The sequence below is a fragment of the Camelus bactrianus genome, chromosome 18, assembly GCF_048773025.1.
Source record: "Camelus bactrianus isolate YW-2024 breed Bactrian camel chromosome 18, ASM4877302v1, whole genome shotgun sequence".
Classification (NCBI taxonomy): Eukaryota; Metazoa; Chordata; class Mammalia; order Artiodactyla; family Camelidae; genus Camelus; species Camelus bactrianus.
Genome location: NC_133556.1, coordinates 20,439,529 through 20,456,437, shown reverse-complemented (window position 1 = coordinate 20,456,437; position 16,909 = coordinate 20,439,529). Strand labels below are relative to the sequence as shown.

The 16,909-nt window shown below is 47.4% G+C and overlaps 1 protein-coding gene and 1 non-coding gene across 2 annotated transcripts in view; one reads left to right on the top strand and one right to left on the bottom strand.

Moving 5' to 3' along the window:
- The window catches only part of GPR139 (G protein-coupled receptor 139), a 34,210-nt gene extending 28,244 nt beyond the window's left edge, over positions 1-5,966 (bottom strand). Inside the window, exon 1 of the mRNA XM_074345421.1 lies at positions 5,843-5,966. Within this exon, the coding sequence (XP_074201522.1) occupies positions 5,843-5,966 (124 nt within the window). The remainder of the gene's footprint in view (positions 1-5,842) is intronic.
- A 10,550-nt stretch (positions 5,967-16,516) lies between these two features.
- On the top strand, positions 16,517-16,623 carry LOC123618576 (U6 spliceosomal RNA). The gene has a single exon (XR_006727035.2). It is a non-coding gene; the product is annotated as a U6 spliceosomal RNA (small nuclear RNA).
- Positions 16,624-16,909: the final 286 nt, after the last annotated feature.

Genomic DNA, 16,909 nt, shown 5'->3' with positions numbered 1-16,909 from the left:
GTTATTAACAGAACCAAGCCTGGAATTCAAGACTCCTTATGCATTGCTTTTTCTCCCACTGTTATAACAAGGATCCTAAAGCCAAATGTGCAGGAAAAAGGGCCAGACAGGTTACACAGGAGAGTTAGGTGTACCACGCAAGGATTTTTTCAAATTGGGGTGCATGTGTGCTTTCGAGCAGCCATTAAGGGCAGCCATTAAGTAAATTATGGTACAAATATACAATGGAATAGTATGCAGCTCCATAAAAGAATGAAAAAGCTCCAGATATGCTTTTATAGGTGATTAATATATTAAGTGAAAAACAGCAACATGTAGGACTGTGTATAATGTGTGCATATTGGAGAAAGTTCAAAAAGGGAGAGTTGAAATCCTCTATTCATGTTTGCATGTATATATACACTAAAAAACCCTGAAAGAGTAAATAGGAAACTAAGATACTAACGCAGTGGTTACTTGCATGGTGGTAGTGGTGATGGGATGGCTTTGGGAGTTGGTGAACAGGAAAAAGGAATGGGAGGGAGACTTTGAAACGTGTGCCTTTTTTTATTTTTACATTTTTGAATAATATGAATGTCACTACCTATTTAATATGCATGCATGTATACACACGTGCACACACACAAACACACACATACAGCTGCATAGGAAAAACAGCCTATTCCTCAGCTCTGGCTAATTGCTTCCTTCTGGGAATATGAGCCCAATGTTGTCAGTTCTGGTTTTTTAAGGGAACTTGGAAATCTATTTTTTTTAATCCCAATTTTTAATTTCAAATTATTCATTGCTAATATGTAGAAATACAATAGTTTTTTTGCATATTAACAGTGTGCAAACATGCTGAACTCACTTATTTTGTTCTTAGGAGTTTTTTTTTTTGTGTGTGTGGAGTTTTTGTGATTTTCTATGAAGGCGATTATACCATCTGTGAATAGAAACAATTTTATTTCTTCCTTCCTGTATACATCTCATTTCTTTTTCTTGCCTTATTGCACTGGCTAGAACTTCCAGTACAATGGGGACTAGGAGTGGTGAGAGCATGCTTGCCTTGTTCCAGATCTTAGGGGGAAAGCAGTCCATTTTTCATCATTAGATGTCATGATAGCTGTAGGTTATTTACAGGTTAAAGAAGTTCCATCTCTGAGCCTTGCTGGATACATTTTTATCAAATGGGTAGATGTTGAATTTTGTCAAATACTTTATCTGCATCTGTCGAGATGATTGCACAGATTTTCTTTTTTAGTTTGTTAATATGGTGGGTGAATCACATTGTTAATATGGTGAATGATTTTCAAGTGTTGAACCAGTCTTGCATTCTTAAGATGAACCCAACTTAGTCTTGATGTATTATCCTTCCTATACATCGCTGGATTAGATTTGCTACTATTTTGTTGAGGATTTTTGTGTCTATGTTCATGAGGACTATTGGTTGACAGTTTTCTTGTAATGTCATTGTCTGGTTTTGATATTAGGGAAGAGCTGATGTCATGAAACAAGTTGGGAGCTGATTTCCCTAATTTTTAGATGATGATAAAATGATTTACAGAGTGCTTACTTTGCACCAGGACTTGTGGTAAGTGCTTAACTGTAATAATAATTATATAATAATAATAATAATTTAAATAATCCTTACAGTAACCCTATGAGGAACATACCATTATTAGTACTAGTCCCCACTTTACAGATGGGGAAACTGAGGCACAGAGGAGTTAAAGCGTAAAGACATGCAGCTTCTAAGTAGCAAAGCCAAGACTCAGACTCTAGCAGTTCAGCTCCAGGCTTTGTACTCTTAATCTATTTACTACAGTTCCCCTAAAGATATTCACAGGTGAAAGACAACACATCTGGAAGGCTCAGCCCAGGTTACCCATCACCGTGTTTCCACCTGTGGTTAACGACAGCCGTAGCTACCACGTGTCAAAGCACTTACTTACTGCCTGCGAGGGTACACGCTCATCACCTTTCATCTTGCACCAACCCTCAGAGGCAGGCATTATCATCCTCACTTGGCAGTTGTGGAAATGCTCCCTTCTGCTGGGTGCCATGTGATTTCAGGCTTCATCTTCCTCACTTTGTCTCCCTTAACATCCACAGTGCCTTGTAGAAGGTAAAATTTTAAAAAATATCTTTCAAATCTCGGTGTAGTTCTGTGCTGCTGCTTCCTCATCAGGCAGGCTCTCCCGTCCTCCCCCCTGCTCTCCTCCCCCAGGCATTCAGGCTCCTCTCTTTCTCTTTCACTGCCTTTGCGTTGCACTGCCTTGTCCCAGCTGGCCCAATCAGTGTCCCCAACATCTACCTTGTTGGCTCTACCGACTTACTGTCTGTGTTTTGAAAAGTGAGAAACATCTTGCTTACTTTAAAAAGGAGTGGGGGAAGAGATGGAGTTTTAGGAACAGCTGGGACACCAATTTTCTCCACTGAGCACACAACGCGAAGGATTGAGGTTGGTTAAAAGAACTTCCCAGCAGTACTGAGGGCACTGGATGCAATGGGAAGAGCAGGTGTTTGCATGCTGGTTCGGCTGTGTGACTGTAGACGAGATGCTCCATGTCTCTGAATCCCGGTTTGCTCCTCTGTGAAATGCGTTCAGGGCGTGTGCAGGTCAGAGGGATGTGTAGGCAGTAAGCACAATAATATAGACATTTAATATAAGAATAGATGCAATGCGGGGGAGGCGCTGAGCAGAAGTGCTTTCCTCAGTCCTGGCACTGCCCTACGTCACTTTAACATACATTATCCTACTTAATATACCCCGCCTGTGTGGGGGGTAGGTACCAGGGTTACCCCCACTTTATAGGTGGGAAAACTATGATACAGAGAGTGAGAATTCTTCAATAACAGAGCTCTGCCTATACATGACATTAGAACCCCTGGATCTCACACAGGACCGGTTAAATGAGACTCCTTGGGGCGGTTCCTAGAGGCAGGGCCACCTAGCCCTTCCCAAGCTCTTCCTCTCAGAGAGGCTGAAGGTTCTAAGAAACATCCTTGCTTTCCTCTAGTTACTGGCTCCCCTGTTGCCAAACACTCAGCCACTCCCTCCCCATCCTTCCTTCAGTCTCCCACCACCCCAGTGAGAATTTGGAATGGGGGGTGGGTCCACTGCCAGGAAAAGGGATTCAATTAAAATCTCAGTTTTCAGCAATATTACCGAGCCCTGCGGTCTGTTACTTCACACCCAGCATAGCTGCGCCTCCCAGTCCACCGGAGGCAGGGTAGGTGGCGAGGGTTTGCTAATTGCTGGGCGCTGGGGGTGGGGCGGGGAAGGCTGGTGAGCTCATTGGGAGCAGCCCCGCACTGAGCTAAGTGCTCTTCTCAGTGCGACTCGCAGTCCCTTCTCTGGCTCGCTGGCAGGGCAGAGCAGCCCCCCTCCTCCTTACAACTGAATCAGCTTCATGAGAACCACAACCGCTGCGGCACAGCAGCAATCGATGCGCGGCGTGTCAGGCATGGAGCGGAGCGCTTAACCTGCACCATCATCTCCATCAACATCTTTACCAGGGGTAGCTCCAGGGGTAGCTACTCTCATAATGCCCCTTTTAACAGATGTGGAAACTGAGGCACAGAGACATGAAACATCCACAGATTAACACCCAGCTCTGCTTCGTTCTGCAGTCTGCATTCTTAGTCACTAGGACATACTTGCCTAAACTTATGGTTTTAAGAGAATGACTTAAGGATTTCACAGTGTACGGCCTTGCAAACCATTAACAAAGTTGTTATAGCCTGTGATCTTCCTGCAAGCCTGGCCTCTCCAATCATTCTCCAGAATGTTTGGTCCTTCTCCATCCATCACAAGCCCTATTTATGAGCTCCTTGATCTCAGGGACTGCACCTTAGGGGTCTCCGTGAGTCCCTTTGACACCTCCTTAGCCCTCGGCGCACAGTAGGTGGCCATAACTCGGAATGTGTGAACACATCAATGGCCTCCAAGTTCTAATCCCAGTCCCTCATGCTTTTAAATCTCCAAGCCCTGGGCTCAGATTTGAAGTGCCCGTGCCTGGCATACAGTAGGTGCCAATACTATGGGTCAGGAAGGTCCTAGCTGGCATAGGAGTTAGGCTGTAAAAGTGTGAGGTACTTGACTCTCACACTGAGGTGTTTGAAGTTTTAAGCTTTCCCTCATTCTCCGCAACCTCATGTCCCTGCTGTGGACCCTTGAAGCCTCCCTCTGTCTTTATGTTTCTGTCCCTTAAGGTCAGAAGAAAAACCTGAGAGATTGGCTACTTCAGTCCGCAGAGGAGATGGGAGGGTGAAGGGTTGGAGTCTGATACACTCTGATATGATGGCTGAAGAAGGGGCCCCATCACTTCTCTGGCTCAGCAAGTGTCACCAATCACCGACCTTCTCAAAAACACTCCCCAAAGGAGAGCTCTGGAGAGGCTCAGGAGGGCCAACGGGAGGAGGTGGGAACTGGACCAAAATCAATTCCAGCTCGAGGTAATTACAGGGCACGTGCTGCTGCCCCAGAAGGACGAATCAGGCTAGCTTCTCTCCCAGGGCAGCCAGAGCGATTAGTTAGTAATAAAAGCCTCATCGCTTGCTGGGGGAGAGGCTCAGCCTTGGCAAACTTCTGCTTTCTCGTACCTGTCAAATTTGGGAGGGGGGATATATTTAAACAAACTTATCAAGGGTCCTGGCTACCAACTTGAGTGTTTTGGAAAGGAAATCTCAGCAACGCTGTCAGAAATCCAGCTCCCAAGTTCCCAGCATCCCAGGATGCTGAGTACAGCGGGGTAGATGATGTTACGATTCTAGGCTGTACGCTGGATTTTTTTTTTTTTCCCTGTTTCTTCCTGTCCCTCTCTCTCATCTGCCTGCAAGTGATCTTTAGGAATCTTTCTGCTACAGAGTCTGTCTCAGGAACTGTCTGGAAGAAAGGTCCATATCAAGCTGGAGCCTCAAGAAACCCCTCCCCCTCTCTCACAGGCGACCCTGGTAAGCACCTCCAACCCCTCCCAGCAGCTCAGCTCTCTTCAGGAATTCAGTACAAGTCTCAGCCACACTTTGAACAGAAGGCTAGGATGTGGGACCAGCCAGACATCTGCAGCGCTGTTAGCTGCCGAGGGTGAGCGGGACAGGAGGCAAAGCCAAGGGGTGAGACATGTCCTCAAGGAGACTGTGACCCCCTGAGGTGGTGGCTTCAGCAGCCCGCGAGTGTCTTTTTACCCTTGCCCTGTCCAGGGCATGGTCCCAAGGCATGGTCCCAGAGTCATCCTGACTCTTCTTAGCCGGCCTGGAGACGCGTTCCTCGATGAGTGGCAGCGGGGGTGGGGGTGGGGGGCTGTCATCCCTTGCTCCAGCCCAAGGGACCCGGAGCAAGAGAGTGCAGCCAGCATCAGCGTCTCGGGCTTCATCTCAAGTCAGGCAGCGACAAGCTGAGGGTCAGAGGTGCCCCCAGTCTGAGTGGACGTAGGGGGCGACCGAAGAGGGGAGGCCCCCACGAAATCATGTCTCCGCACCTGCAGTCAAGTCACACACACAGCCCTCCCTGGACCGGCTCGGGAACGCCGCTGACTTCAGACGCGCACACGCCCAAATACACACGGACACAGTCGAATCCCCGCGCCCGCACACCAACCCCTCTCACATCCTGCCCATCGCCTGCCGCGCGCACTCGTGAGCCGCACACAAGCACGGTTCCTGCCAGGCCACCGCAACTTCCTTGCCCCCGAGTCTGGAAATGTCCGCAGTTGCCCTTAAGGCATAAACTTTTTCAGAGGGGGCGCCAGGGATCTCTCGGAGAAGGTGGCTAGGCCCGGGGTTGGGGGGGGGGTGCCTGGGCAGGCTCGCCCCGCGCTGGGGGCTCGTGGCTTCCCTCCCTCTCCCCCACGCCCCTCACCTGGTAAACCGAGGCACAGCAAGAGGCTGTAGTAGACCACGGGCACGAAGCCCAGACCGCAGGCCGCGCCGGCGGACCAGGACAGCGAGCTGTTGGCTACGAGGTGGGCGTGCGTGTGCTCCATGAGCGCGCCCCTCGCTCCCCTTGTCGCGGCGCCCGGCCTGCCAGCCCCGCTCTGGACGCCGGCTTGGTGGCGGCGGCAGCCGAGGCAGCAGCTGGAGCAGCAGCGCCTCTCTCCCCACAGGACTTGCTTCTACCCTTGGCCGTGGTCCCCTCTGTTCCCTCCGCACCTGCCCGCCTGGAGTCCCGGCTCAGCCCTCCCGCTGGGCGCAGGGCGCAGGGCGCAGGGCGCAGGGCGCTGGGACTCGGGAGGGGCTCCCGGAGCCCGTCTGTGCGCCTCCCACCCCGGGCCGGCTCTGCTCCCGCCTCTGAGCCGGGGGGCTGGGACGCCGCTCCCCTCAGCCAATCAGCTACTGCCTGATCGCGGTGGAGGGCAGAGGGTGGGGAGATGCTCGGGAGGAGGGGGTCCCGGCTGCCTCTCTCCGCTCCAGTTTCTGGAGGAGATGGGAGTTAGACCTGGGAACCCCAGAGGGAGACAGTGGGAACAGACTACCCCCGTCTCCACCCGCCGCCGGAGGGGCGTGGTGTGGGTGGGACCTGCTTCTCCCGCAAAGGCTCCGTACTCCTCCAGCGTGTCCTCAGTTTGCCTTGCTCGACTTTTCTCCCAGCCACCTCTCTTTTCCCCTCGCCAGTGCTTCGAGAGTCCATCTCCATATAGAGGATTCTCCACCCAGGGCAGGGGGCGGGAGGAGGAGGCTGGAGGAGCAAGGATGCTGTAGGGTCATCAGCTCTCCTGGACCCGAGGAGCTGAGCCTGAAAGGAAGTGTGCGTGCCTCTGAATGCCTGTGCCGACTCTGCGGGAGGCCCGAGGTGGGCTATCCCTGAGCTGAGTGCCTTTGAATGGGATGCAGGCAGGATAACAGAAGCCCTCCACAGGGAGCCTTTCTGCCAGGGATAGGGGTGTTGCGGCCACCGACACACTCACCCACACTCACGCAGACACAATACGCAGTCATGAGGGCACACCTAAACTCACGCGGGCACGCGGAGGCCCTCTCTTCCCATGCCCAGACACGTGAAAGCTCAGGGGCACCCCATCAACATGCACAGAGACCACACTCATGTGCTCACAGGATGCACCAAACACACACACACAAACGCACATGTGAGTCAACTGAGGGGTGGTCTAGAATTTGGAGGTTGTGTGAAGGATAAGAGAGATTAAGCAGGTGGGGTTTGGCGGTCTTGGAGAGTTGGGGTGAATGGGCACCCCCTTCTTCTCAGGGTCGGCAGATGTAGAGTTCCCCACGCAGCTTTTCTGGGAGCCACGGCCAAACTGGGAAGGAAAATAAGTCTGTCTGAGGCTCAAGACAGTGCGTGTGAGAGTGAAGGATTCTGCAGAAACCCCGAGGAGAGGTGGGGCTGTAGCAGCTGCCAACGCAGGGGCGACTGATGAGCTCAGAGAGGCCTAAGACCCCACGTCCCCCTGCTCTCCAGCAGCCCCCCCACCCCGTAACATCCACTTTAGGGGAGAGGGGACTGGTGGGCTTTCCCCAGCCTCTTCCAGGTCTCCCAAGATAGAGGGGACCCCTGCCCCTCATGCACAGCAAGGGGCCTACGTCCAGTTCCCATCATTGTTAGGGGCTCCCCCAGGCAGAGATAGGGGTGGGGTGGGGTAAACTCCATCGCACTCAGGACCAGAAAGTCTGCATGAGGGAGGGATCCGCTGGTCCTGGCTGGGTCGGTGATGAACAGGGAGGCATATGGCCCCTAAAGGGACAGATTATTACTGAGTCACGTGGGCCCGTGCACTCAAGCCCGGGCCGGTGATATCTCAAGCCAAGTTAGAGACTGAAATTTTGCTGTGAACGCTTTCATTTTAAATGTGACTATCCCAAACAAAAACAAAACAAAAAACAGAGCCATCATAGAGGATTGAAAAATAATTTTTAAAGAACCTATAGATTGGATTTGTCTGCAGGCAACTTGACTGAGATGAGAAACAGGGGCTGGGGACAGGCAGGTATATGCCATTTGACAAAGCTCCCAGTCTATTCAGAGGTCTTTTTACATTGTGAGCTACAGATAATGCCTCAGGGCCTTTGCACTGGCTACTTCCTCTACCTGAAGTGCTCTTTCTCCAGAAAACCGCATTAACCTGCTTCTTCATCTTCTTCAGATTTTTGCTTCTGTGTCTCCTCTTGATTGATGCTTTCCCTGACAACCCTACTTAGAAGTAAAATCCTCACCAATTCCTATTCAAAATGCTCACTTCCTCTGCTCCCCACCCCTTTAATTTTTCTTCATAGACTTAGCACCATCAACACACCATATACAATTTGTTTAGATAGTTTGTTTCTTGTGTGTTTCCCCTCTTAGAGGGGCGAGGCCTTTTATCTTTTTTCATAGTTCCATGATCAGCGTCTACACCCTGCTTGCATTTTGCAGATTCTCAACAAACATTGAAAGGATGAAGGGTCCCAGCACCCACTGACCTAGAGCATGCAGGGCATGGGGATATGAGTATATCTTTGTCTTTGTGAGCTACAGAGTCAGAATATGGGATGCCCATAAGGTTGGGAAAGGGCACAATCTCTGATTTAGCATATAATCATGATACATGACTGCTCTTCTAAAATGATTTGTGTGGTTTGATCCTGGGGCTCTAGTTAGAGACTCTTTATAAAAGTAGAAATACTACTGAGCAGAGGAACTGGGCCGTATGGGGAATCTTGGTGGATCTTATTTCTGAGTCTCCATTTCCCCATCTGTAAAATGGGTATAAAGAAAACCAGGTATGTCTCATTCCAGGGATGCTGGGTAGGGAGAGAGGGTGTGGAGCAGTGAAAACAGTGCAGACTGCAATTCTGGAGAATGGGGAATTGGACTGGGTTCTTTGCTGCTCTGTCGAGAACACTGGCACCTTGTTGAGGTCCAAGTTTCCCGGGAAATGGATGGGTTGGATGAGAGGAACTTTAAGGTCATAAGTCAGGTCTTGGGTGTTCTTGGTCTCAGGGGAGGAACTGGATGAGTCAACAAAAAAGGCTGTTTAATTTTGCTCAGGCGCCGACCCACTTGACTGGTTCTGTAAGGCAGTGGCATGTGCGAGCTGACAACAGTGGTTGGCGAAATTCATGCACTTTTTCATTCTTTAACAGACTTTTACTGGACATTTAATGTGTGTTAATCAGGATAGGCTGCATAATTGCAGAACCTGATAAAAAATGAAAACAGGAGGTCCCTTGTCCAAAAATTAAGAATTTCAGGATGGCAACAGCAGGGCAGTAAACCACGAGCCCTTCTGAGCGAGGGGCCTGTGTGACAGCGCAAGTCCTACACCCATGAAGCTGCTTCTGCTTAGGCCATAGAAGTGGGTAATAAGAGTCAACATTTCTTGGTGGTTTATGACGAGACAGTTATTCTTAACTCATTTAATCTTCATTGTAACACAGGAAGGAAGGTACAGTTATTAACCCCATTTCACAGGTGAGAAAATCAAGGCCTAGAGAAGTTTAGTAATTTGTCCAAGGCCACTTGGCTAGGATTTGCCTGGGCCACCTGTCCAAGGCAGTCTGGCTTCAGAGCCTGTGTTGTAACCACTGGAGGAGCTTAGTTTAATGGAAAGACAGGTATTAACAGAAAACTGTCACATAATATAATGTGGGCTTCCAGGTAACACTAGGGCAAGGACTCCATCTATCTTGTCCTCTGCTGTATTTCCAGTACCAAGAATAGTGCCAGGTTAATAAATATTAAATGAATGAATAAATAAATATAATAGAAATATACAGACAGTGTTAGGGGAATGGGTTGCAAACTCAGATGCTTATAAGCCCGGACAGGTAATAAACATGAGTGAGGCAAAGCTATTGTACATTCTTCACTTCTGCAAAGAGATAGGCTATTTCCTGTTTTCCTGGAAACACCTTGCCCTCTTGGTCTAGCTTCCATTTCTCCATCCTTTGATGGAGACAGTAGTCTGAAGTAATAATTCTTTAAGAAAATCAGTAGTACAAATATTACATAAATTGCAACTAACACTTTACTCAGTGTTGGGAAGGCAATTGGGAGTGGTGGGAACTGTAATAACCTAGAAGTGTTTGCTGGCCACTGTACTGAGTTCTGGATATACAGTTGTTTTGAAAAGTTGGTCTCTGCTTTCCTGGATCTTTAAGCAAGAGATAGACATGAATCAATCCATCTGATACCATAAACACACACACACACACACACACACACACACACATATGCACACTCATAATTTAAACTTGGAGAAGTGCTTTAAAGAAAAAGTCAAAGGAATGAAAGAACATATACCAGTGATATCTGATGTGGTCTGGCAATCAGGGAAGGCTTCTCTGAGGAAGTAATATTTGGATCTGAGATGAGATATGAAGGATGAATAATAGTTAAACAGAGAAGGGATGTGGGGCTAGTAGTGAGGAGAGCATCTTAGGGAGAAAAAAAGAGCAAGTGCCAAGGTCCTAGGGTGGGAGTGAGAAGGACTCTTTGATGAACCAGAAGACCAATGAGTGATTGGAGAATGCGAAGGACCTTGTAGGCTGTGTATCCCTGGTTTAAAGCAAAGGCGTGCCATGATTTGCATTTTAAAACATTTGCTTTGTCAGGGAGGTGGAGGATTGATAGAAGGGAGGCAAGAATGGAGGCGGGAAGACAAGTTATGAGGCTGTCAAGTTGGACATGTGAGAAATGATGTTGGCTTGAACTTGGTGGTTTTGATGATGGAGTGGACTGTGTCACAGGAGAATGAGTCCATGAGAACAAGGGAGGGAGGAGAGAGTAGACAGAGAGGAGGGGGAGAGGGAGAGGGTTGGTGGGGGTCGTGTAGAGAGAGGCTGAGAGGAAAAGAAAAAGAGAGACAGAGAGGGAGAGATGGAGATGTGGAGGGAGACACACAGTGATTAGGACTGAGTTCTGGATGGGAGGGCTGGTAAAAGGGGGCTTGGAGCACCCTATTCCCACCCTGCTGACCTGCCCTGTCCCTGCACTTCGGTTAAGAATGTTAACTTGTCCTCTGGTTTCTCCTCGCTTTTCCAGACTCCTCATCCTCAAAGCCTTTCCTAGCCAGCACGCCCCCTGCAACTCCCTGACACCCCTTCTCTCCTTCAATTACTACATGGCATTGCCGCTCAAGGACCTGCAGTTCCTGGATTCAGATCACCCCATGGGCAGGGTAAATGTCCTTCCTCTTTGAATCCTTAATGCAGGACCTCATTACAGGGCATGCAGTGAGTCCTTCAACCCGGACCTGAGTGTGAATCCCAGCTCAGCTCCCTACTGTGTATTTGTCTCTTTTTTATTGAAATAAATAGAAAAAAGCTCAAACTAGCTTAATTTTTAAAAAGGAATGTACTGGCTCTTGTAACCGAAAAGTATAGAAGTTGGCCAAATTTTAGGCCTGACGGGATCCAGGAGGAAAAATTTCCTGTTCCTTTCCACCAATAGGCTTTGCTCTGGATTAACTTCATTCTCATGCAGGCTCATACAGCCTCATAAAAAATGGGTACCAGCATCCCTGGATGTAACCTAACAGCTTAGTAACCTGGGCTAGAGGAGAATTCTGGCTCTCGCTGGACCCACCTGACTCATGTGCCCATCTCTACCAAACCCACCAGCTGGAGTTGGATTTCTGAAGCCAGCTGATCAGCCAGGCGGGGCTCATGGGCCCAGCAATGGAGCCAGGAGAAGGGGTCAGTTCTTTATAAATCACATGGATTGTGAGAAAGGGTAGACCATTTATCCAAAGGAAACGTGGCATTCTCTGCCTGGAGGGATTGGAATAGACACTGGGGAGGGAAAACCAACATGTCTGCAAGTGGAATTCAGCCCATGGGATGCCCGTGTGCCAGTTCCCTGTTAGACCTAAGTCATAGGTTTTAGTTCATTTTTCATTATTTATTTAATTAAAAAAACCAGACTGTTTTCTCAGCACTTTTAGGTTCAGAGCAAAATTGAGCAGAAGGTAGAGAGATTTCCCATATCCCCTCCGCCCTTCACCTGAGGAGCACCCCCACCCCCCATAAACATCCCCCACCAGAGTGGTACATTTGTTACAATCAATGAATATGACGGTTATTGTCACCCAATTTTCCTAGTTTACATTAAGGGGTCACTCTTGGTGTTGTACACTCTGTGGCTTTGGACAAATGTATAATGCCATGTACCCACCATTGTAGCAGCATGCAGAGTGTTTTCATTGCCCTAAAAATTCTCTGTGTTCCCCTTTTTCGTTCCTCCCTTCCCTTTACCCCTATGTCTTACTTATTTTTTTAATGTCAAAAGTATCTTGTGTATGAACCACAAACAAACACTGAACGCTAGTTAGTGACACATGTGCTGAAGTTCTGGAATGAAGTGTACTGCTTCATGCCACTAACCGTGAATGAAATGCGTCCAGAAATGAAACGGAGTGCTGGCTAGAAAGGAGAATGGAGAGACATGTGTGAAAGCAAGGAGATGTTAGTAGTTGAGTCTAGGTCACGAGTACATGAGTTTTCACTGTAAAACTCTCCCAGTTTTTATGTATCCTTGAAAATTCTTACAGTAAAATATAGGACAAAATATCTTGTGTAGTGTCTCTTGGCCAAGCGAGTTATTACAAGCTACTTTTGAAACCAACAGCTCCTGAGGGGGTTGTAGTTCTTTAGACATTCGCTCTCGGAGTTGGTGCAGAAGACCATTCCTTCCCTGCAGTTAGGCTGGCAGAATGGTACCTCGCATTTCCCCCGATGCTCCCAGGTCTCCGCTGACCTTGGACAGCTCTGCTAGTGCTCTTATCGGTTTGTCTATGTCTGCAGGCTCTTGTTTGCTTTCCAGTAAGAACTGAAGAACTGTGTCTCTCTGCTGTGTTGGTTTTATTCTGCAGGCTTGGCTTGTGGTCGAGGACGTCTTGGTGAGCTGCTGAGGACGCATTCCAGTGCTTCCATGTTCGTTGATGGATGAATAGATAAAAAAAAATGTAGTACATTCGAAGAATGCCCTAAGTTCTTTGATGTGCAAGTCCGATTCACGTGGAATTTGGATAAAGTCTTTTGTTGCTTGTCATTGACCTTTCAAGGTGGTCAGGGGCTGCCACAGAGCAGGAAGAGAAGATTTCCACAATTGCATGTCTCTCTCTCCCCTACCAACTGAGGGGAAAAAGCCAGGGTCCAAGTCATAGTTGGCTAAATTTCATCAGGAGGTGAAGAGTGACTGTGCATGAGCTGAAGGAAACAGGGCTTTTGCCTGAGAGGAGGGAGGTGAGGGTTAGGAGAGTGTGTGTGTGTGTGTGTGTGTATGCATGTGTGTTGGTGCTCATGTGTGTGTATTTGTACATGTGCACATAGATTTGTACATGCGTGCATGTGTGCATATGCCTGTGTGTATGTACCTATACACATGTATGTGTGTACATGTCTATCTGTCTGTATGCATACACACATGAGTGTATGGTTGTTTACTGTGTGTGTGTGTGTTTGGGGTAGATTGAGGGAGGGTCTAATTGACCAGGATGCTGAAGCAGGAGGAGACAGTCCTTTCTCTCTGGTTCAGAGGGACCCATGAGACTCCTGAATAGCCTTTGCCTCTCCCTTTGCCCCTGTCACCTTCCCTGACAGAAGTGAGTTGGGGGAGAGAGAAAGGAGAGGGGGAGAACAGGAAGAGAGGGGGGAGGGTAGGGAAGAGATGAGAAAAGGGGGTGGGAGGATGGGAAGGAGGAGAGAAGGAAGGAGAGAGGAGATGGAGGAAAGAGAGAATGAAAGAAAGGAAGAAAGAAAGAAAGAAAGGAAGGAAGGAAGAAAGGAAGAAAGAAAGGAAGGAAAGAAGGAGGGAAGGAAGGAAGGAAGGAAGGAAGGAAGGAAGGAAGGAAGGAAGGAAGGAAGAAAGAAACCAAGTTACCTGTTTGTACCAGGTGGGGAAATGCGTGATCTCAAAAAGTTGAAAAAAATTACATCTGAGGGTGACACATTGTGATTATTTAAGCATTTAAGTAAATCTCCAGGCAGTAATAATCTCACACTTACGGGTTGTGCAGAATTATGTTCCCCTTCCTAACAGACCCTGATTTCCCCTCGGAGCGTGATCCTCTCCGCCAGACGTATTCTCAGAAGGAGAGTGAATTCAGGCTCCCGCCGCCCCTTTATGGAAGCAGAAGGGGCCAGATCCTTGAGTCAGGAGTGAGGGGTGGGCAGGCAGGTATCCTAAACTTGGTCAGTTAGATTCCGGTTCTGGGGCTTAGGATCTTGAGTGAGTGAAACGAGGGCAGGAGAGATGAATTTCATTCATGTCCGTGGGGACGGCCCCCCAGGACTCATCTGCTCTGGGGCCATTTCTGTGGTTCACGTTTTCTGCCATTCCCAGATCTATGGTTTCCTGATTCCCTGAGAGCCCTCTAGTATCTCCTCACTCCCATGCTCACGGCAGCATTGCTCACAAACACCAAGATGCGGCCACAACCTAAATGTTCGTTGATGAATAAATGGATAAAGAAAACAGTACAGACAGACAATGGAGTACCATTCAGCCTTAAAAAAGGAGATCCTGCCATTTGTGACAACAGTCCCAGAGAGAAAAATACAAACACTGCATAATTCCATTCACATGAAGTATCTAAATGAGCAAAGTCATGGAAGCAGAAGTAGAATTGTGGCTGCCAGGGGCAGGAGCTGGTGGGGAGGAAATGGAGAGTTGCTACTCACAGGTATAAAGTTTCAGTTACACAAGATGATTAAGTTCTAGAGACCTTTAACATCCTGCCTATAGTTAGTAATATTGTATTATACACTTAAACATGTGTTAAAAGGGTAGATCTGATGTTTAAATGTACTTACTATAATTTTTAAAAATCCCCCAAATATAAAGATGGTCTAAATAAGGCTCTGTAAATGTGTGACAAATATTTCTCAAAAAATGAACAAAATGAAACCAAACGTCCCCTTCATTTATGTTAGTCACTGAAGGAGCCTGTTACTAGCATCTCAAGGACGTGCATCGATCAGTTGATTATCTTTGTTCTCATCACAGTAACACATCACAATTGGTAGAACTTCACTTGTAACAAAATACAGGCATACCTTGTTTTATTGCGCTTCACAGATCATGCACTTTTTACAAACTGAAGGTTTGGGCAGCCCTGTGTCGTTGAGCAAGTCTATCATACACCATTTTTGCAACACTATTTGCTCACTTCATGTCTCTGTGTTACATTTTGGTAATTTTTGATATATTTCAAACCCTTCACCAGCAAAAGATTATGATTAGCTGAGGGCATGGGTGATGGTTGGAATTTTTCAGCTAAAGTATTTTTTAAGTAAGATATATACATTGTTCTTTTTTCAGATGCAGTGGTATTACGAGACCACAATACAGTGCACTGGGAAACAAAAACATTTGTGTGACTCACTTTTTCTTGCAATATTTGCTTTGTCACTATGTTTATCACAATATCACTGAGGTATGCCTCTATCACATAGGTAGCCGCATAAACCATTTAATTTTAATTCTCATCATTACTATGTGAAGTGGCCAAGGCTTAATTAGCTCATTTTGTCCATGAGAAATCCATGGCTCAGAGAGAGACAGCAGTGTCCCCATGATGACCTAGTGCTTGAGAATTGTGGGACCTGCAGAGATAAATTCTGTCCAATTCTCCCACTTTACAGATGAGAGAATTGAGGTCCAGAATGAGGTGTCCGCACATCACATTAGTGTCAGAGCTGGAACACAAAGGCAGCTTTTATAACTCAAAGCGGATGCCATTCACTGCATCATTGAGAATTGGCTCCAAAAGAGACAATAACAGTAACTGAGAGTTACCATCATGTGTGTGTGTTATGTGAATAAAAACTTACCAAATGTCATTTTCCTCGGATTTGTATAGTTTCAGGACGCCAAGAATTCTCACATGTCATATAACGCCTAGAACATTCCAGGTACTCAAGCCATCAAACTAGAGGAAGACAAAGTATGAATGTTCTTTCCAGCTAGCTCATCATGAAAACATTCCCCAACCCTGCAGTTTTTTTTTTCTCTCCAACCACTGCACTACAACTGCCAAAAAGTTCAATTTTCTTTAAGAGCCTTAGAAATAGTCCTAAGAGGGAGGCATGGGATATTAAGAGCAGTGAAAGTGAAGGTACTTACCAGAATCTTCCCCGCAGGGATAAAACATTGAAATGTTCAGAAAGCATGACTCATCAATGTACAGATAAGGCCGGTTCTGCCCAGCACCAATGGTGACAGAAGCAGAGCGGCTAGAAAGGCCAGCAGGTAGGCAATCTAATGGCTGGACCAGGCTCGGTGGGGGCAGAAGAATGAGCTGTCCTGCTCAGGAAAGTTTCAGAATGTCCTGAATGCCTGAGCACTGAGGGCTGTCTTCTCTGGAACAGCACTGTCATCCCAGGGACTCTATTACTGATCCAAGTGAACAATTTACAATCTAATGTCTGGTTCCACTACCGCTCTGCCTTTCTCTGTAGCTGCCCTGTGGGAGGAGAAGCTACAGAAGATTTGGAGAGAGAATGTAGTGCTTTGCCCAGGTGAGGGTTACCCATGCACCTGACTGCTAGCTTCTAAAGCTGGCAGGTCCCTGGGGCCTCCTTAAGAGATCCATGTGAGGTACTCACTTCAGCAACACATGTGCTAAGATTGGAGTGATACAGGGAAGATCGGCCTGGCCCCTGCGCAAGGGTGGCATGCAAACCCGTGAAGCATTCCATGTTTTTATCCTCATTCTCGGTGTAGTAAGCCAGAAAGAGAAAGAAAAATATCACATATCACTCATGTGTGGAATCTAAAGAAAAAAAAAAGAGAGAGAAAAGAAGACACTAATGAATTCATCTACAAAGTAGTAGCAGACTCTGAGACATAATAAGCAATCTTATGGTTATCAGGGAAAGGGGGTGGTAAGGGATAAATCTGGGAGTTTGAGATTTGCAAATGTTAACCACTATATATAAAAATAGACAAAAAACAAATTTCTGTATAGCACAGGCAACTAGGTTTAATATC